Source organism: Melospiza melodia, chromosome 3 (assembly GCF_035770615.1).
Source record: "Melospiza melodia melodia isolate bMelMel2 chromosome 3, bMelMel2.pri, whole genome shotgun sequence".
NCBI lineage: Eukaryota > Metazoa > Chordata > Aves > Passeriformes > Passerellidae > Melospiza > Melospiza melodia.
Window position 1 is genome coordinate 38,190,100 of NC_086196.1, and position 21,336 is coordinate 38,211,435.

Sequence of the window (21,336 nt, forward strand, 5' to 3'; positions counted from 1 at the left end):
CCTTTGTCATGCTTTGTCATGTCCTTTGCCAAGTCATTTCAGCATGTTAAAGCAGCAGAAAATTAACTTCCTGAAAAAGGAAAAAAGTGAATAATTTGGTTTTTTTTTTTTTTGAATTCTGCTGATATTCTTTACCAAGACAGCTCTGTAAAGCATCTGATAAGCTGTGGTGAGACTGCAAGGGAGAGGGTGGGAGGATCTGAGAAGAGGACAGGCCAACAGCCACCCTTCACTGCAGGTTCAGGCACAAGGAAATGTGGAGCGACAGAGGCTGTGAGCTGTGAGCTCTGCTCAGCACTCACCCATCCTTTGTCACTTCACTTTGGTTGATGTGGTGGCAGCCAGCTGGCCCCTGGTCAGCCTGTGGGCAGGCTCCCAGCAGCCACAGAGGTTAGAGGAAATCCAGCTTGCTTCATCCACTGCCCCCACTGACACTTGTCTTTACATTAATCATGCAGAACACAAAGAACGAGACCTGGCTCAATGGTAGGGAGTTGAAAACAGCCAGAAACTGAAAAGCAGGTGTGTGGTAAAGAATACAGATAGCTGTGACCCATCATTTGTTTATTTCTCTGAAGTGCTACGTTCATTTCCCACATATATTCCTAAAAAAAAATTAAAAAAAAATATTTTAAAGAGGAAGCCCACTGGAAAAAAAAATAACTGGCTTGATGAAGTGGGATTAGGATACCAGAAATTTCTGTACAGTACCAACTTAATAAATGATGCTGTTCTGCACCTACAAGGCTCTTCACAGGGGAGCAAAGCATCAAACAAACTGTAATTCACTCCACTCTTTGTGCAGTGCACTCTACTAACACATAATGGGAGATTAAGGAAAAATTATTTCCTGGCTCCAGTGAGGGAACTTGTGATGTGACTGGTAACACTGGTAAACATGGGGGTTTTCCTCATGTAACTGTACTTTCTTGGCCATTTCTTTTGCTTGGCTCATGTTCTGTGTCGGTCTCACAGAATGAAAAAACATTTTTTTTCCCTTCAGTCAATTTAGAGCAAGACAAAATGTTCAATAGGCTTAAAATACTACACTGACAACTTCATGCAATGCTCATCTATATTTTTTCAGTTGAAATTGTAAGATTTTGAGGCTGTCTGCCATCATCTTTGGAAGCAGTCATTGATCAGGGAAGCATGGCCAATTCCAAAAACTTCTGGATTTTAATTGCATTTTAAGGAGAATTCTCATTTTATTCTGCTGGAATAAATTAAAATATCCATCGATTCTGATTTCTATCCAAAGCAATGAAATTGTATGGTAGAAAGCCAAAGTCAGAAGATGAAAAACTACCAAAATATTCGACTTTATATGATTAGGCAATTTCAGATTTTTAACTTACAAACAGCTGTGTTTCTAATGCTTTGAAACAGGAGAAAAAACAAAAGCCACCCCAATCAAGAGATATGGTTTCAACATGCAGTGGATAAATGTAAATACAAAATTGATTCTTTTCTCCAGAACTTGCAATGAAAAAGCTCTGTTACCTCATCTTGCCTTCTAAACTCACACACTGCAGAGAAGTAATATATGTTGCACTCTGTTAGAAGGTTGTACAATAAATGACAGCCATCTTGGTCTTTCAAAAGCAAGACTTAAGAGATACTTAACAGCTTTTTGGACCTAAAACACCCTTATTTTCTTATTCTTTAGAGAGATTCTGATGTGCATTCTCACTCTCTGTTCCTGCCACTGCCTATGAAATGTAATATTTCTAGTTTGCACAAAACCTTTTTCAAAGAAAATAAGTATTTTCACAAAATAAATAGTTGGTAAGACTCTAAAATGATGGCAGGGAGAGGTAACTTTTGAAAAACAGCATAGATAAAGGAGAGAAATGTTTGGTTAGAAAACCAGGTATATTGTAGAAAACTCTTAGGATTATTTGCTCTCAACATTGTAAACTGGCATGTATGATGTACTGTAGCATTCAGCAAGTATGGAATGTGCAAGACACTGTCAGTGTCTTGCATGGCAGTGCTGTTATTGCTACTTTGTTTGAATTTCTTTCATTTATTTTTCAAAATTGATTGTGAAGGGTGTCTAAAATGTGCCTGGAAAGTGTGTCCACAGCAGTGCCTAACTTACTTTCCATCTGTAAGAATAGCAGGACTTTCAGTTCAATATTTGATGCTTTAAGTGTTTTACATATTTGTTTATATAAGCCCCCTTTTCTGATTGGAAGCAAAAAGCAACTTGGCAGTGCTGGATATATGGTGTACAGAGACCTTACATCCAAAATGCTGAAGTTTGCTACTTTGTGTTTATTCAATCAGTTAAATACTTTTCCTGATACTGCTTCCAACACATTCAAGCAGATTCCGCCATCAAGCATGCTAACAGATATTCTATAAATGTAAGGTGACATGTCATCAGAGCAAATTAGCTTCCCCGTTGTTTCAAGACTTGCCCTTGCGACACCTCCACACTAGACGGGGTAAGAGACAGGAATTTTCAGCAGCAACAGCTTTTTCATTAGCATTTGCCTAACAGAAAGATAGTCTGTCTTAGTTTCTTTTAAGCTAGGTAACATTGCTGCATCATATTCATCTTTTGCATGAGATCAACCTGAGTCACTGCTAAGAAATTGGAAGAGTACATGCTGCAACACATGAACCTACAAAGTTTTTTGAAAGGAGGATATTTGTCCTACCTGCTGTAAGATTTCAACTATTTAGTGCCTCAAACCAATTTTCATTAATGTGAATTAACAATAAATACTTTGAGGGATATTGTTGAATCAGGAGAAATATTGATATTTAGTGCTTTTTATAGGGGAGTTTTCAAATTGTTTTGAAAAAAACTTCAAAGAAGTATTGATATAAAAGATATTATAACATATCTTTTATTTTAAAGATAGCACATATTTTATTTTAAGGATAACACTTTAAATTCCAATGCAATACTAGTACTGATTAGGGACTAAAATAGGCTATCATGAAAAGTACAATGTGTAGGACTGGATGATCCTGGTAGAATCAAAATAGATTCACTATTGAAAATAAAAGTGTGTTTGTTTTCTGAGTTTGATTTGCAGAATTATTCTTCCCAGGACTCCTCAAAGTCCTTTACGTATTTCTCTCAGTTAATATGCCTGAGGTTCACTTCTCACAATGCCTTAAAACCCAAGGAAAGACAGTGGCATGAGACAGCAGCTTGAATGAGGTGCTGGTATTGTTTACAAGTGTTTCGCTTTTGAAGAGTGTTTCTGAAATTAGCTTGAGTGCTACCTGTGATGATAAGCCAACAATGACATTTTTGCATAAACCATTAACTCTATTTGTGAATGTCTAAAATATTCCATAATCCCAGGAGAGAACAGTGCCATTTGACATGATACAGTCATTAATATTGTCAAAGCACTGAAGACAAAGCTCCAGCAATATGCTAATAGAAACTTGATGAAGACTAAAAATGCTTGTCAGTGAACCAAAAAAATAAAATCTGTCAGCAGCCTTCTGAATACATAGGTGCTGTATTCATTAAGAAAGAAAGAAAAGTTATTAGCTGTTTATAAAGACCATTTCAAAGAATAAAAAATGCTGTGATATCTAAGTTATGAGATTGCAGGCAAACTGCTGACAACAGGCACTACAAGAGGAGGAGGAGGAGATGGGAAGGAATAATGTAGCAGCATCTATTATATGTGTGGAGAAAGGATGCCAATGCATTTTCATGAGAGATGATATCAGAAACTATTTTTACATCCTGCTGCCAAAGGCCTACTTCTTTACACCTTGCAGAGGGAGACAACCCCCCCATATTTTTCCCATGTGTCATTAACATTGCCAAAATAATTTCTGCGTATCAATAAAACGGATTGTAGAATCACCAGGAGAGTGTCTACCAGGCTACTCTGTGTGTAATTTGGTTACCAAAGTAATTAATTTACTCCAAGGAAGGGGAAGTTACCCAGTGCTGGTCAGTCTGTTCCATGGTCCCTTTGTTATCAGGCAATGTTTATGGATAAAGAATTAGCTTATTGTATTAAAGGAATAAATATTCCATTTCAAAATTCAAAATGAAATTATGAAACCAGAAAACACATTGCCTGAGAACTCAGCTGCATCTTAATGTGTTTTTGCTGTCTCTCCTAGGACAACATTCAGCCATGAAAGATGCAGGTGATTGTAACCAACTTTTTTTCCCCAACTTTTTACAAAAGTTTGCTCAGTTTGCTTGTGGCTTTTCTGAACTGTATTGATTCCTACTGCATGTCCCAAACTAGTTCATTCTCTATAGCTTACACAGCTCTGCAAAACTGTAAAAGATGAATCAAAATGAATCTTTGTTAGCACTAGTTTATGCCAGTGCTAACATAAAACTATAGAATAATTTAGTTTGGAAAAGACCTATAAAATCATTGAGTTCAGCTGTAAACCTGGCACTGCTAAATCCACCATGTCCCAAAGCACCATATCTACAGTCAGTGGTTATTCCATCACTTCCCTGGGCAGCCTGTTCCACTGCTTGACTATACTCCTAGTGCGGAATTTCTCCTAATATCCACTCTAAACCTTCCCTGGCACAACTTGAGGCATTTCCTTTTGTCCTGTTGCTTGTTACTTAGAAGAAGAGACAAACCCCATCTGGCTACAAGCTCCTTTCAGGTAGTTACAGAGAGCAGTGAACTCTTCCCAAGCCCTCTTTTCTCCAGGCTAAACAACCCCTGTTCCTTCAATTGCTCATCATAAGGTGCTCCAGACCTGTCACCAGCTCCATAGCTCCTCTTTGGATGCACATGGAGAACGTACAAGGCAGAAAAAACAGCAAGCAGCTCTGAGGGTGGTTCTGCCTTATTGTGGGGAGCCTCCCTGGGCTTTCTGCAGGCACCCCTGCACCAGTGCCCAAGTGAGAAGGTCTTGCTGCAGGATGGCATTTATAGGAAAGCTTTCCCTTTGTGGCTGATACCTTTCCAGGACGTGCAGTACTTCCTGGGATGTGCAGTCAGGACACAGTGAGGGTCTGTATGAACATGTCAGCATTGGTGGACAAACCTTGTACTTCCAGCAGTGTGCCCCAATGTCCATCCTGGCCTACATCAGGAATAGTATGGCCAGCAGGAGCAGAGAGGTCATTCTTCCCCTGTACTTGGCACTGGTGAGGAAGCACCTTGAGTGCTGTGTCCAGTTCTGGGCCCCTCAGTTTAGGAAGGATGCTGAGATCAGGAGCATGTATGGAGAAGGGCAACAAGGCTGGTCTGAAACACAAGTCCTAGGAGAAGTGGCTGAGGGAAATAAGAGTTGTTTAGCCTGGAAAAGAGGAGGCTCAGGGGAGACCTTATCACTCCCTACAAAAACCTGAAAGGAGGTTCTAGCCAGATGGAGCTTGGTCTCTTCTCTCAGGCAACCAGCAATAGGACACGAGGACACAGCCTTAAGCTGCCCCAGGGAAGTTTAGGCTGGACATTTGGAAGAAAGTCTTCACAGGAAGGGTGACTGAACGTTGGAATGGACTGCCCATGGAAGTCGTGGAGTCACCATCCCTAGAAGTGTTTTTAAGGTAAGACTGGATGTGGCACTTAGTGCCATAGTCCAGTTGACAAGATGGTGTTACTTCATACGTCGGACAGGACGATCTCAAAGGTCTTTTCCAACCTAGCCGGCTCTGTGATTCCAACAGCGGAATGGAGCATGTGGATGCCGCCGCTGGAGCAGGGAAGCACGGGCACACAGGAGAAGCAGGGCCAGCCGCGCTGGCCCAGCTCCGGGGCAGGCGAGCGCTTCGGGCGGGGGGCACAGGAGAGGAGACGAGAGGAGAGGAACCACCTCTGAGTTACACCGACTGACCCGGAACGCGGCGGGGCGGCGCGGCTGCCAACGGGACCAATTGGGGGTTCCAGCGCCGGCCTTCCGGCCTGGCTGAATGACAAACTCGGACGCGGTCCTCCGCGGCGGGGGAGGGCACGTACGGCTGCCCGGGGAAAAGCGGGGCAGTGCATGGGGCGACGGATGCGGGGTAGGCCGGGGAGAGTCTCCACCCGCCGAGAGCTGCGGGTGCAGCTCAGCCCGGCCCGGCCCCGCCCCGCCAGGACGGCTCGGAAGGCATGCTGGGGCTTGTAGTCCCGCCCGACGCCGTCCCGCCTCCGGCGGCAAAACTACAACTGAGCGAAACTACAACTCCCGGCGGGCGGAGAGGCGTGTCTTGGACGCCGTGTCCGAGCCCGCACGGGGCGGGGGCCGATCCCGCTAGGTCGGGCCGCACGGGCGGGGCTTCTCCGTGTCCACCGTTCGCTGGCGGGACTCGCCCGCCCTCGGCCCGGCAGTGGGAGCGGGGCAGGACCCGGCTGCCGCCCGAGGCTGGCGGCACACACCGCTCGCGGCTCAGCGGAGCGTGGGTCTGGGACGGCTCGGCTGAGCGGGAGGCGGCGGCAGTGGGAGCGGGGCTCCAGCGCGGACACCCGCTGCCCGGCTCGCTGCCCTGCGCTTCCAGCGCGGCCGGCGGGCGGCTGCCTGCGCGGGGTGGCGATGGAGAAGAGTTAGTGCAGTCACCGCGCTCCAGTTGCCGGGGAGAGGGCCGGGCCGGGCCGGCTGGTGCGAGGGACCTGCTGCCCTGTCGCCGACAAGCGGCTGAGTGACCGACCGGCCGGGAGCGGCGGAGGGTGCGCGCCTGTGTGGTCCCGTCCCCGCCGGCTCCTCCCGCGGGCGGGCGGCCGGCGCTGCGGTGGTTACCGCCTCCCCCTGAAAATGAAGAGGTGGTGGCAGCTGCTGCTTCGGGGTCTGGCTGCCGGGGGGAAACCTGGATAGAGGCTCGTAAAGAAGGGTGAAGAGAAAGTCGCCGCTTTCCGGTTCGCGAAGGGGGAAGCCGGGCGTTTTTTCTCACCTTGCTGCGGGGCCGGAGCGCAGCGAAGCCGGGGACGCCGGCGGGGAGCCGCTCCCGTGCGCCGGGGGAGGGGGCGGGATGCGGGGGGGGGCCCGGCACCGCCGCGGGCCGTGGGCGAGAGCCTGCGGCGGGGCGGGGTGCGAGCGGCGGCGCTGAGCCGGGCGGCGAGGATGGTGCGGGGAGGGAGAAGTGCTGGCAGAGATCTAGCGGCGGAGAAGCCTCCGTGTCCCCTGCCTCCCACCCTCCCTGCCGCGGGGCCGAGGCGCTGGGCGGCATGAGGCGGCGGCGGGGACCTGTTGTGTAGGGGAGGCGCGGGCAGGGAGGATGAGGAGGACCCGCTCCCGAAGCGCTGGTGTCTGTCGGCGAGCGGCCGTGCCCCGAGCTGCCGCGGGCTCGGGAGAATCCCCTGCTGTGGAGCGGTGACCGGGCAGCGCTGCGCCCCTCGGTCTGCGCGGAGCGGCGGCCGCTTCCCGCTGGACTGCGGCTTCGGCAAGAGGAGAGCTTCAAGTGTTCTTCGGAAGCTGGAGTTGCAGCCTGGTTCCTTACTTGCCTTTTTTTCTTTTTTCTTTTTTTTTTTTTTTTTTTTTTTTTTTTTTTTTTTTTTTCCCTCCCCTCCCCCTTAATGATTTGTTTCGCGTGTCTCTCGAGGGAACGTCTTAGGAATGGTCATTTTTAGCAGTGGAATCTGCTGCGCAAAGGAGGATTATAACAAATCTCTATGAATGATAGACTCGATTGCTAAACCTTGCCTTGACCAACCTTCTGACCCTCGGAGAAAACTCTCAGGGTGTGCGTGGGAAGGAAAAAACCTTCCCATTTGAAAATAAACTTGATGTAAAAAGACTGATTTTTTTTTTTTTCTTGAGACCTTAACTGATTTATCGTTACTTTTTTTTTCTTTTGTCCTGTTTTGTGATAAGTTGTTTTTAAAAGGATTGTCCTACGTGGCTGTTTTGTAACTGGTGGAGGAAGGAAGGATCCCTCTCAGGCGTTTCTGATATGACAGCTTTGGTTTCTGAAGAGTTAAGTGGTGTTTGCATGATACACCTATTGCTAATCTGGTAGCAGACTTTTCATCGTTTTATTTGCTTTTTTTTATTAACCGGGGCTGGTGGAGAAGGCTCTCTTGGTCAGAAGAATATTTGCACATATATATTTGTATATATTTTTGGTGGGGTTCTCCCCACATTTTACTCTTTCTTGATGACTCCTGGAGGTGGTAGTGGGCCCATGAAAGACTGTGAATACAGTCAGATCAGCACACACAGCTCTTCGTCTCCCATGGAGTCTCCCCATAAGAAAAAGAAATCAGTTCCCAAGAGAAAATGGGAGGTTTTTCCTGGAAGAAACAAATTCTTCTGCAATGGGAGGATCATGATGGCTCGACAGACTGGAGTCTTCTACCTGACTCTTGTTCTCATCTTGGTCACCAGTGGACTCTTCTTTGCATTTGAGTAAGTGACTTTAAAGTCTTCATTTATCCCTTGTCCTCCTCTAGGTATTTATTTTCTGGCTGAAAGCAACACTAACGTTTTTATTTAGGAGAATGCCACCAATATTGATTTATATAATTGAAAATACCATCTGATAATATGCTGAGGGGTGCACAATACAGTTTGGGTTATCATACTCTGTGGAAAACTAATGAGCATTAAAATTGCAGTTGCTTTTATACCACAGGTTTCCAGCACTTGCTGGCGTTGAAAGAGGAGTGTAAAACAAAACAGCAGGTTTGGGATGACCAGAAAATTGAGGCTTCTCATCTGTCAGTTGCTCTGAGAATCAAAAGTGGCACATGCAAAAGTACTGACCCTTTGTCACAGAACTGAATGCAAGAAAAGCAGTATTTTTCATAAGTTTATTAATTGAGCATGATTATTTTTTTTCTCTTGACATCATCTTAAAAGCTTGTAAACGAGAATTTGAAGTGAGGAGAAAAAAAAAGAGCTGAAGAATTTTGCATGTACCTAGCTTTCCACCACTAGGTAACAGCATTACTTTCTCTTTGTGATAACTTGTATGGGAGTTTAGTCTTAGTTGAAGCTACATTTGCTTTGGAGGTTTTGACTGTATTTTTTTTTAGGTAAGCTTCTGGCGTCCTTCTAGGGCCTTTTTCTCTGTAGCTCTGGAGTCCTTTTCATCTGTATAAAGTGAACACACAGTGACAGCAAATCAAATATACTGATTTTTGCTCTTATGTTGTAGTAGTTAAATTAACTACACATGGCAGTAAAGAATTAGGCACTTGATGTGAGCAGTATTGTGTAACTTTTATTTACTTACTTATATTTAGGAACCGAGTACAAAGAAGTTCACACTGCTAAAATACTTCCCATAAGAATAATTGAGTTATCGTAAAGGGTTAGTAGTGCTCCTTTACCTGCTTTAAATTATTGTGGTTTGACTTGTGGCAGTAAACTATCTTCAAATTACTTTTTTTCTGCAATAAGAACTATTATTTATAACTAAGCTTCAATGCTGCCTCCAGAAATTGTTTTGCTAAGCAGTACAGTTGAAAACCAAAGGTCATTCGTTACTTGGTGTCTTCAAGCCAGAAGATAAGGATATTAACAAACTCTAAATTGTACCTGTTAAATGCAGATCATTTCAACAATTGTGGTAGCAGTAAAGAAGGTAAAAATGCTCAGGAGGTAACCAGTGGCTAAATGTATATGTGAGCTCAGTAGATGAATTGTCATTAGTGGGCTCCAGGTTACTTTAGGGGGATTTATTAAATGTAAATTCTCCTGCAGACATTATGAAGCAGCTTAAGTATCATTTGAGTAGTTGAAATAACACAGACAATGATGGTATCCACACTGCAAGTGTGTTTACCTTCCTGGTTTTAAATGGGTATTAAAGGTGTAACCTTTAATAGTGTGATAGTATTGCATTAGGACTGGGTGCTGCTCTCTGCTCTTTGCCATGATTGAGCTTTTGGAAAGCTTTTCTATCTGGGCTGACAGTTCTGTCTGTGTGCAGTCTCATCACCTTCAGCACAGCCTCTGAAGCCTGCTGGACTTCTGCTGATACCAGAACATTGAAAGTATAATGTTTTATAATCAGGATTGTAAAACTGATTTATTAAGCCACCGTTTGCAATTTATTTATATGTTTTGACACTTTGATCTTTCAGCGATAAATTTTCTTTGCAGCTGCATGATTCAGAACTTCTAAAACAGGATGAGCTGCTAGCTGTTCATCACCTTCTGATTTCATCACTACTGTGAGCTACATGCTCTACCAGAGTTGAATTCTGCAACTTCCATCGAGTATTTGAGAATATTTGCAGTGTAATCGTCCGTGATTGACAAGATTTTTAGTCTAGGATTTTCATATATACTTGGTGCTTACTTTTGCTGGCAGTCTTGAAGCAGGGAGGAATCTTGGGCTTTATATAATAGAACTATATAAATTCTCTGTGTACTGGTCTTGAGTCACTCTTGTATCACTTGCACTTCTAAGGAAAATCAAAGTAGAAGGTGACAATGGTATTTCATTTTTATAAGATAAGGTAGATTTTGGTCTTTATAAAGCCCTTGCATTGAAAAATTATTACTCATCCTCTGAAGGCTAATTAAACCCCAATCTAAAGACTGTGAGAATGGTGTTCAGTATGTCTGTGATAGTTAGACTGCAGAGGATGTTAGAAAGAGGGGAGTCTCTTACTAAACAGTGTTACTTTCAAGCAGTTTCTACTTTTGTCTGTTCATAGTAATGTGTATTGATCAGTGATAACATCCTGAGTGTTAAGTGTCACTGCCATTATTGGCTGATTTGATTATGGTGTTCCTCATTAACCAGCCATTTATTGAATATGACAGAAATGTCTTTCAATCCTTCATGTACCTGTGGAGCAAATGGTTTGTAAATGAACATGTGCCCTGTGTGCCTTAAAACATAAGGTCAGACTGCCATTGAAGAGGAAGGTGACCTGTATGTTCTTGGAAATGTTTGTTCTTTATTTGCTACAGTGAAAATAAATTATTTTGTTCCCTTTGGTTTTGGAAACCTGAAAATGGGTACTCATGGTTCAGGTAATTCCCCGGTTATAGGCTGGGAAGGGGAGAAGTAGGAAAGATTACTTTGACAGCTAATTCCTTGGAAAGCATCATGCTAACATAAACATGCTGACGTGTCCTTTATACTTTGGCTTTGTTTGTTCCTTCAGTGTGATTTCCCTCCCTTCTATTTTACTCTTGACATCCATACATCCAGAGCTGTATCTCATGTGCTTTGCAATACTCTTCAGGGAAGAAATACTTCTCAGAGTCAGCAAATCCTGTGTCTCCAAAAGCAAATGTATGTCACACATCTTGACCTGTATAGCTTTTGCCATTGAGTCATGCCTTTGTAATCTTTCTTTCTTTATATTTATGCTTTTGTGCTTTTTTCCTGCCTACTTTTTCCAGCTCCTGCTTTCAGCTGGTTTTATTCCCTTCTCTCTGTTGACTTTTATCTCTCATATACTCAAAGTGCATCACCACTTCTTCCTTTTATCATTTCACTGTTCTTTTTCATTTTCAAAGAGATAAGCCAGTATTTGCTTAAAAGAAAAACAACAAGCCCTGAGTTTTCAAGCAGGTAAAATATTTATAAGTCCTGCTTCCCTCCCTTTCCAAAGGAAGACATTGCAAATAACAAGCAGTTTTATTTCTGTAACTTGTTTATTAAATGTAATGTGAATGATTGCAAGCACTTATGGGTCCTAAGAGGGATGCTGTGCTGAGCTGTTCTAAAAAACTATGCCTATTTTAAGATGAGACACCACAAATTACTGAATTTGTCTTGGAAATTTGGGTATATTACATTTCCTTGAAACTTTTTTCTAACCCTAACCTTGAGTTATTTAGCTGTTTCTTCTTTTTTCTTGTAAATTTGGCTTTGTGTTGCATTTTGGTTTTTTCCTGTGCCTTGCACCAGTACACAGAGATGTGTATTTTTCCAAACTACTTAGCACTCATTTATCAAGGTAGCTGCATTTAAAGCTTAGAAAACAAATTACCTCTCCACAGAGCAAGGATAGCATCTGTAACTGAAAGGCATATCTGTTGCTGTGTGTAGCCAGTTGAACTGTTGTATTTACATGTGTGTAAAGTTCTTTATTTGTGCCATAGAGGCAGAACTAACATACTTCATGCTTGCTGCACTTAGCTAGGTATACATTTTCAAAAGAAATAAGAGCCTTTTATGCTCATGGTCATTTAGGGTCCTGTTTCTCTAGGTTACAGGAAGGCAAAATGGGGCCTGAGTGACACATGTAACAGAGCAGGATTTGTGAAATAAATGTATTGTCATTGAATGGCAAATCTCATGTGAATGCACAAGATCACGAGTTCCAGAGAGGTGGCTGATGACCTCAGCTATGTTGCTACTGTGAGTTGCCTCTGGGTGCCCCTTTTCCTCTTGGGCCTTGCTGGGCAGGTGGCAGGAGGGAACATGTCTGCACCTGAGCTGCTTCAGCTCAGGCAGGTAAATTAAACTTCCCTTAAAACGTGGGTTTAAGGAGAGATGCCGACTGAACTGAATTGACTCCGGCAGTCATGTTTTCTTCTGTCAACTTATTTGCAGGGTGAGTGGCTCTGGAAGAAGGTTGAAACAGATGGTAGGATGCTGGAAGGGCTGAAGCAGTGCAGCTTTTTTCTCTGTAAATGTGAATCAGAGCTCTCTCACTTCTGATACCATTTGACGCTTGCACTGATTCAGCAAGCTGGAGGGTTTTTTAGTTTGTTTGTTTTGAGCTAACTAGCCCTTGATTTTTTAAATTTATTTTTTTTTAGTGAGCATTTGTGTAATTGCATTTTCTTGCAAAGGATGTATGCTGGAAAATTGTTTAAACTGAGGCTGTTTATGTGCATACGTGTGTACAAACCATTGATTTCGGTGCTCTCGCAGTTGCTGGCAACCTGCTCCATGCCTCCCACTTTGAAAACCGGTGTGACTGGAGGACGTTCATGAGTCACACTTTCTGATGCCATGTGTGGTTGTTCAATATTGAACTTCCATGGTGGAGTGGTGTAACTTGCTGCTCACTGCAACAAACCTCTGTGTGTAAACACTGATGTCAGTAAGCTGGGCATTTTCACTGTGGTATCAACAACCCTTCTCATCTTACGGCAGGTGTTTTCTGCTCTTGCAAGAGGTGGTCTCTTGGCATGACATTGTATGCCAAGTAGATGGAATGTTCCTATGATAACCCCCTTATCTTCGTTCCTCTGCTCTTAAGACAAATAAATTACTTGTGCCTCCTGATGACCCTGTCCTTAAACTATAAGTTCTTAGAAGAAAGTGGTACCAATGCGACTTCAACTGTTAGAGGCTGCTCTAAACTTACAGGGCATTTCTAGTTGAAGATCTCAAAATGTATTTTAAAGCAAAAATCATAGTATATAAACTAAAATTATTATTCAACAAGAGAACTGCATCCTTTTCTACATGGAAGGCTGTCACTGCCTAGTTGTGCATGGTGACATAGGTGAGTACAGTGTTGAGTAGGTGTCCTTTTCTCTCAGTTTTACTTTGCTGTGATTTTTTTTAAAAACCTGTCATTAAAATTAAATCAGAGGAATATTTCTGTTCCTTATTTTGTCATATTACGCGTCTCTGATAACTTAGTGAAAACAACCTGGAATAGAGTAAGTCTCATCTTTAGGGTTTACACTTTGTATTGAGCGAATGATTTCTAAGGGACCGTATGCATTCCAAGCAGAGTGTTTATTCTTTGCTCTTAATTGCCCTGAAAGTGTTAACTGTCAGAATCAAATATCTCCCATCTACTAAGTATATCTCATACTATTTGCTTGATGAGGAACTTCTGTTTACAAAAGAAGAATCTCCTAAGTTTCTCAGTGATCGGAGCAAGTGTGTCTGCTGAAGTTTCTCCCTGGCCAAAAGGGAGTAGTTTTGTACTACCATATCTCAAAAGTAGTGCATCACTGAGCAGGTATGTCAGTATAAACTTGTAAACCTGTTTTGAATGAATTGTATGATAAAATTCCTGGGCAGAATTATTTCAGTTTAACTAATGGCATTTGATGTTAGGTTATGCACTTCTGTTTCTCAAGGCTAGGTATGTTTACATGGAAATGGACAATGAGTAAGTGCTTCATTTTTCACAGTAAAATTCTGTGAGGATAACAGAAGGAAGAATAACCTCTCATGTTTTTAAAAGTTGTGTCTTTACTTCCCCTGAAACTGCAGAAACTTTTAATGGTTTTGTAACACTAACCCACTTTACAAAACAGCTTTTTTTTGTTCCTTTATGAGGGTATTTGGTTTGTTGGTTTTTGGTGGTTTTGTTTTGGCTTTGGCTGGGGATTTTTTTTTTTTTTGCATTCAGCTTAGTTGATGGCCTTTATCTCCTGTTTCATGCAGAAGTTTTGAACACTTCTAAAATTTTTTCTACTTCTATTTCCATCTTTTCTTTGTGGAGGTGCAGGGAAATAAAATAGGGACTAAAGCGGTATAATCAAGTATTGGCTTCTTAGATACTATATCATTTGGGGACCTTGTGTGGCTTTGAAGTGTGAACATTAATGGTCACCTTTGTCACCCAAAGCCTTGGGAAATTCAGTCACTGCTGGCTGGTGGGTGATTTCTAGGCTCACAATAAGTCTTGTAGATAGGTATAAATCCTTACCTGGAATATTTTATATTCATTCCAGAGAAGAGGGAAAAGGTAATTTTAATAGTTTAGTTCTTCTTTTATATATATATATATATATACACACACATTTATATACACACACACGCATAACACACATGCATATATATGTATATATGCACATGTATATATGTATGTATATACATGTGTGTATATATATATATTTTCAAATATTTACAAATGCTGATGGCCAATACTTCTCTACATCTTGAATCTCCAGAATATGACTTGTAATCTTGTGACAGTTGTTTGATACAAACTTAATTTATCACTGAATATCTTAATTTATCACTGAAAAGTTTGAGGTTTCTATTATTGATATGTGCCTGTTACGCCTGTTTTATTTTGTCCTTGCCTGAGTAGTTGCTGTTGTCCCTTTCACTGAATGAATGTGTGTTAAAGATATAAAATGTATCTTTTGGAGACTAGTGTAGTCATATTAAATGAATTTACACTATTGAAATCTCTATCTGTTCATCTTGGAAGACTGGTATTGTCATGTGGGTATCTGGAAGTCATCTCATATCAACTCTGCAGAAATTTTTTTGTGTTTTTAAAGGAAAGATGTTTTTTTTCAGGTGTTTCTTCAAGCTGGTTTCTCAGGAATCATGTTAAATGTTTAGGTTCATGTAAAGTATTCTTTAATTTCATGTTGAAAATTGGGATAATTATGCAAAAAATACCTTTGTTGCTATATGATTAATTTGTCATAGCTATCATGTTGCATTATTATTTTGTAAATGGCATTTCATACAAAACTAAATATTTCAGTGAATCTGGATGACCAAGAAATTTTTTTCTCAGTGTGGGCAGGAGGAGGGATGGCAAAATACTGTATTAAAAATATCTGGGTTTTTTTGTAGATTTTAACACCTGAGTTTTACTTTTTAAGTAGTTAAAAGCCCCAGCAAACTAAAGTTTCTAATGGAAAGGGTCTCTCCATTCTAGTGCAGCATTGAACTGTCGACTGTAGCACTCAAACACGAACTAATTAATGAGAAAGTGAGAATTGCTGCAGAAGAGGAGAAATCTGAGAATATTTTTAACTTTCTAAGCTACATGCTTCTTTCAAAATGCCCAGTCAAAAAGCCCTATAACACTAGCTTAAAATACTGGAACATTTTGAAAAATTGCTTAAAAAGTTGAACAGCTTTATCTAGGAAATTTTTCTTATTCTGATAGGTTATTCTTGAAAGTGAGCCTGTAGTAGCTGATCATCACTTCAGCTACTAGTAAAGGTTTGCACATAGCAGTGCAGTTCATCTTTGATGTGGCAAAGCTGATGGAGAAAGGGGGGAAAATCCCCTGAAGTCAGCTGGAACTACCAAAAGTTTGTTCAACTTCATATAGTTGCAGCTCATTTGTATTTCAGAACTTGATACAAAACTGTAAAGTGGATAAATTTTTTACAAAGCAAAGAGACAAACTGAGAAACCAAGATGAAGCTTGTATGTAACAGCCCCAAATAAAATTCTGTTTACTTTTCTCATGTTGCAGAAGTACTAAATCATACTAACATAAAACATACTTATGGAAGGATGCTGAAGTTGTTTGGAATTTTCAATTTAAGGCAACACACGCCCTGTCCCTTACTGTGTGCTTTCTGTTTGTATTTGAGCTCCTGCTCATACTGCAGTGAATATGCAAAGGGGCTTTCTGCAGTGTGCATCAGTGGAGCTCTTACCCAAATGGATCCTAGAACTTCAACTACTAAATTGACAGTGTGCTCTAGTGATTATATATGATTATATATGATGATACATTTCTGTGTATGATCACTTCCATTTCATCAGTGTCCATAGGGTTTATTCACATTATTGTGGGATGGTGCCTAATGAGGTCTTACATAATGAGCTTGGCTAATGAGATCACAGCTGGTTTTGTTTTTTCCACCCCTGCTGCACCCTGAAGTTGCTTACTGCAGTAAATATTGGCAGTGTGCAATTGTTGTAGTAAATATGCAGTCAGTTCAACTGCTTCTAAAAATTTTTGTCTTTATTTAAAAAAAAATGATGAAACGAATAAAAAAGAATACTGAAAATCAAGTTGAAAACAGAAAAACTGAACTCATAAGCTGATGTACATAAAATCTGAAGTGAATTTTGTAGTTTAAGTGCAAGATAATGTTTTTACACTGTCTGCAATGAATGAATCTATAAAATTAGTTTGAAGGCTTTAGTATATGTTTCTTGTACATATGATCAATAGATATCAGCTCTTAAGAGCAAGAAATAGATATATTAGAGTTTATTAGTATTTTAACATAAAGACTTGGCATAATACTACAAATTATGAAAGTAGATTAAAAATGTGGTCAGGTATTGGAAGCCTCCTCTTCCCACCACCTTGCAAAAGAAGTACCAATACAAAATTTCTCTGATTTTGATAAATTTTGTATCCCCTCTTTTTTGGACTGTATATCACTGTCTGTATATCAGGAGCTTGAGTCCTGCTCTTGCATGTCCATTGCACTGGTGAGGTACCCCACTGGTTACGAGTGCCATGATTCTGGGCACAGAAGCAAGTGTCAGATCAGCCTGTGCTTAAATTTTGCTGGCATGGTTGTTTGTGCACATGGGGTGGGTTCTCATGGCACATCTATGCATGTTCCTTAGTAAACACTTCTATTAGAAAAAGGGTTTTCTGGTGTTCAGTCAGTATATGGAAGAGTTAAAATTGCTGATATGGTACTGTGTAGAGCAGTTAAAAGTACCAGGAAGAAAAGTAAAAGCCACAATAGCTGTGACTTGTCTCTCATTAGCACTGTAACTCATTAATAAACTTGTTTCTTCTGAGTGTGGTTTCCTTAGAGCTGAAGCTCATAATGCATCTATATAAGGAAAAAGTACAGTTTTTAAGATACTTTTATTATTTAACATCATTTGAACTCTTTCCAGGGCTGAGAGGCACAGGGTGTGGGAACAGCAAGTAAACTCTGTCATTAGTCAGGGTACATGGGTTCATGAAGTGTGCGCATGGGGTGATACCAAAGATTGGAGTGCACAGTTAAAAGAGGATATTCACTTCTGATTTGCTTCAGTGCATTAGTTTGGAGAAGAGAAAGCTTGTGGGGGAATCCTATTAAATAAGTACCTGACTGGGGAGAGGGAATGGAAAAAAACAGCATTGGACCCTTCTCAGTTGTATTCAATGACAAGACACCAAATAAATTACCTTTAAAACAGAAGAAAGAAGGGTGGGGTTTCTTTCTTATTTCTTCTTCTTTTTTTTTTTTTTTTTTTTTTTTTTTTATTGGTCTTGTTTGCTTGCCTGTTTTGTTTTTATTTGTAGGGGTTTTTTTTTCTGTTGTGAGGATGATTTGGCATGGGCATAGGTTGCCCAGTGAGACTGTGGACACACTGAAAACCAGCCAGATACAAACCTGAGCAGTCTCCTCTAGCTGACCCTGCTTTGATCTGGAAAAGTTCAACCGAGTTTTCAGAGTTCCTATCCTACCTCAACTGCTCTGTGTTATCTGTGAAAATCAGAGAACTTACCTTAACACAGCAAAGCAAGATGCTTCTCATCTAGCAAGATAATTTTAATCTTGTTTTGATGACTCATTTATCACCTGCATACTTTAAGAGAACTTCAGTTTTATCTAGTTGTAAAATATGAACCTAAAGTCTCAGTCTAACGAAAGTGAAAGTCATAGCTGTTCTTTTTGACCCTTCTCTTTTCTCACATTTGAATGTGGCTTTCTCAGTTCAAAGTGCATTTTCTAACAGTTTTTGGAGGTTCTTTTCCTGTTTTTTTTCTGCTGTTCCTCATCCAGCTTTGCCCCCTACTATTCGTGTGGCTTTTGCTGAATTATAGTTAGTATTTTCTTTTCTTATAAATAACAGCATTAAATTTTAATGAATTTCATACAGAAGAATGTCTCTGTATGCAGTTGTTCCAGCAGTGTTATATGTTTATCAGGTTATATTAGTCTTGCTTTTGTAAACTTTTCTCTCCTTCCATCAGTATTCCTAGACACTTGTTCACTTTTAATAGGCTAAGATCCCTGTTGCTGTAGGAGTGTGAAGGCAGTAAAGTTGAAAGACTTAATTTTTCCCTTTCCATAGCCAGAAAAATGAGCGTATGTTGTTTTGGGTTTTTTTTCATGTAATCTGCATTGTTTGCTTATATAATTTTGCAGATATGTGAAATTATGGGGTCTCTCTCCTAGTGCTTGAGCCAGGTCAAAGAGTCCTCCAGACCCTGCAGGTTCAGCTTCCTCCTTGAGTCTGCTACTTGACAAGATCACCTTCTGTACCTTAAATGATAGTGTGTTCCAGCTTCTAAACTCCTAGATATGACTGAAATGCCTTGTCTGAAAAGCTGCTAAAGCTGGATTAGTTATCTTTGGGGAATGGAAAACACCCTAGATATGTCAGATTAGTCCAAGCTCCCTTTAAAGGGTGATTTGCTTAAATTAAATGTGTAAATAATTCCAGCAAGGCAGGTGTCCAGTTCTGGATTAAAAGCTGGAAATTAAATAATAAGAGAAGAAAGCTTAAATGATACAGAGTGTATTTTATTGAAGCAATATATATATATATATATATATGAATCTCTGTGTCCCATAGCAGCTATCAGAATTAAGTTTCTCCAAGGATGGTGAAAGTCAAGGGGGACATCTTCCCATACCACATATCCAAAGCACTTATTTTTTACAGTGAACTTCATGTCTGTAGACCTGCCTGCTTTGTTTGAGCAGCCAGAAGTTGACATTCTGCTCAAGAATTCAAACAAAACTTGAGAGTATTTTATAGGAGCATCCCAGTTTCCTTTCTGTTTATGAGTCTCCATTGCAGGAGGATAAATTTGATGGTTGTAGAGTGCTGAAAAGGATGGACCCACCTCTTCCCTTCTCCAGGCCTCAGATGTCACTTCTTTTGTCTTGCTCTGCTAATTTCCCCACCCAATGGTGAGCCACTTCAGGGAGTTCCCTTCCTGCACAAAGACTGTCCTTCCCTTCTGCCCACACAAAGAAAAACTTTCTGCTGCTTTAGATCACTGAGCTGAATCTCTAAAAATTCAGAAAAAATATTATTACTAGTGGGAGGCAGGAGGTTGTCAGATCATGTCCACTGTGATTTGGAACTGTATCCCAACTTTAGGAAACTTGTTAATTAGTCTTGGCTCTTTGGCATCTGTGAGGGTGAGAACAGAACATCTTAGTTGCTTAATGAAAATCTACAGAGTTTGGACTTTTTAACCATACTTTATTTCTGAAGTAACTGGGTTGTAGTTTGTAGAACTTGAATTGCAGCGTCTTTCAAATAGCACCCCTTAGTAGTTCATGTCTTAGGGATTTTCTGGATTTTTTTTTTTGAAGACATCCAATATGTGACACAACACAGGCAGTAACTGAAGCAGTGTTTCTTCCTGAGTAATTTCTTGGGTAGTCTGTATTCCCCATTTCCAGACTGCAGAGCCTGTGCACTGTATTGCATTTGATAGCAGAGCCTATGGAAAGCTCCATGAATGCTTCCTGGCTTTGGTCTTTATAAAAACAGCTGAGTTAGCTCAAAACATGCTAAACTGAGCCAGGATGGGAGTACTGTCAGTCCTTGCCATTTCTCCCAGCTTCAGCTGACATAGCAAACAACATAGGGAATAGCATGTTTCTTCACAGTCCCATTTAGTTGCCTGCTTAGGTGGGGTTTTTATGTTGTTGGTTTGTTTACTATTGTAAATGTTGAAGCTTTCAGCTTAGGAGGTTGGAGGAAGGACCATAAAGCAGTTAATGGAAATCAGAACAGCTGCATGCAAGAGACTGTTGGAGCGTATGTCTCTATTCACAGTGCGATTAAAACATGGCCTTTGAAATGATTTTGTTAAATAAGACACCTAAAGCTAATTAGAGCAGAAGGAATTGTCTATAGAGCAGAAGACAGGGAAGAAGTTGTGGACTGAAATCTGACAGAGATTAATATAATTCGATATAAGACCTTGAAAGGATAATCATTCTTTTACAAGGCCCAAAGCTCAGAAGGCTCTCTTCACCTTGAGGTGTGGAGGCTTTGAGGCTTCTCATCACTGATGAGATCAGTGTTCATCTTTAGAGTAGAATATGGGTTTTTTCCCTCCACAGACTCTTTTAGGATCAAGCTGCACTGTGCATTGTTTTTAATACTAGCCTCTGAAAGCTGGAGTCTCATTTCCAGTACTGGAGTGTATCACAAGTAGTGTGCTGGAGGGCAGAGGGACATTGCAGAGGAAAGCCTACAGGGACTGGGTGGAGTAAAATAATTTTGCTTTTTTACTCAGCTCATACTCGAGAAGAGTTTCGGAAACAGGCAATTGACTATGAATGTGAAAATCCAAACAGTCTGATATGTGAAAAACAACTGACATACTTGAGTCCAGTAAGTGAAACTGTTACAGGCTGATATCCAGCTGGATTGAAAGGTAAACATACCCTTCCCAATGCACATACCTTTCTATTATTGCATCCTAGAAAACTTTAACCAACAGTTCAGGTTGCTAAATGATAGTCTGAAAGTGCATTTACCCAGTGGATGACTGTTCTTGGTGAAAGTAATTTTATTTTCTGTACTGAAAGTTTTATAAACAGTTGTTGGCACTGGTTCTTGCTGTTGCAACAAAGAAATGCCTTTTGCAAAAGGAGATCAAAAGTTTGTTGCTTCTTAGTTCAATACAAAAGAAGTGACATTTTATTGAAATAATACTGTCGCATATAATAATATTTTAATTTCAGCTTTATTGCAAGTGTTATTTCTGACTGCCCAGTAAAGGTGAAAGATTTAGGGGGTGTGTAATTTGTTACTGAAGTTGATCCCCACAGATACAAGTTACATGGTTCTGTTATTCATTCAGAAGGAGT

At 40.9% G+C, this 21,336-nt stretch overlaps 1 protein-coding gene across 8 annotated transcripts in view; it reads left to right on the plus strand.

The window, feature by feature from the left end:
* The first annotated feature begins 6,506 nt into the window (after window positions 1-6,506).
* ZDHHC14 (zinc finger DHHC-type palmitoyltransferase 14) overlaps window positions 6,507-21,336 on the plus strand; it is a 94,492-nt gene continuing 79,662 nt past the window's right edge. For 3 of the 8 annotated variants that reach the window (XM_063151345.1, XM_063151351.1, XM_063151350.1), the window contains exon 1: window positions 6,997-8,292. In XM_063151345.1, the coding sequence (XP_063007415.1) occupies window positions 8,042-8,292 (251 nt within the window). In that variant the 5' untranslated portion in view covers window positions 6,997-8,041. Of the gene's footprint in view, window positions 6,804-6,995; window positions 8,293-21,336 lie in introns of those variants that run through there. The other 5 variants (XM_063151346.1, XM_063151347.1, XM_063151348.1 and 2 more) reach the window with 5 other exon arrangements.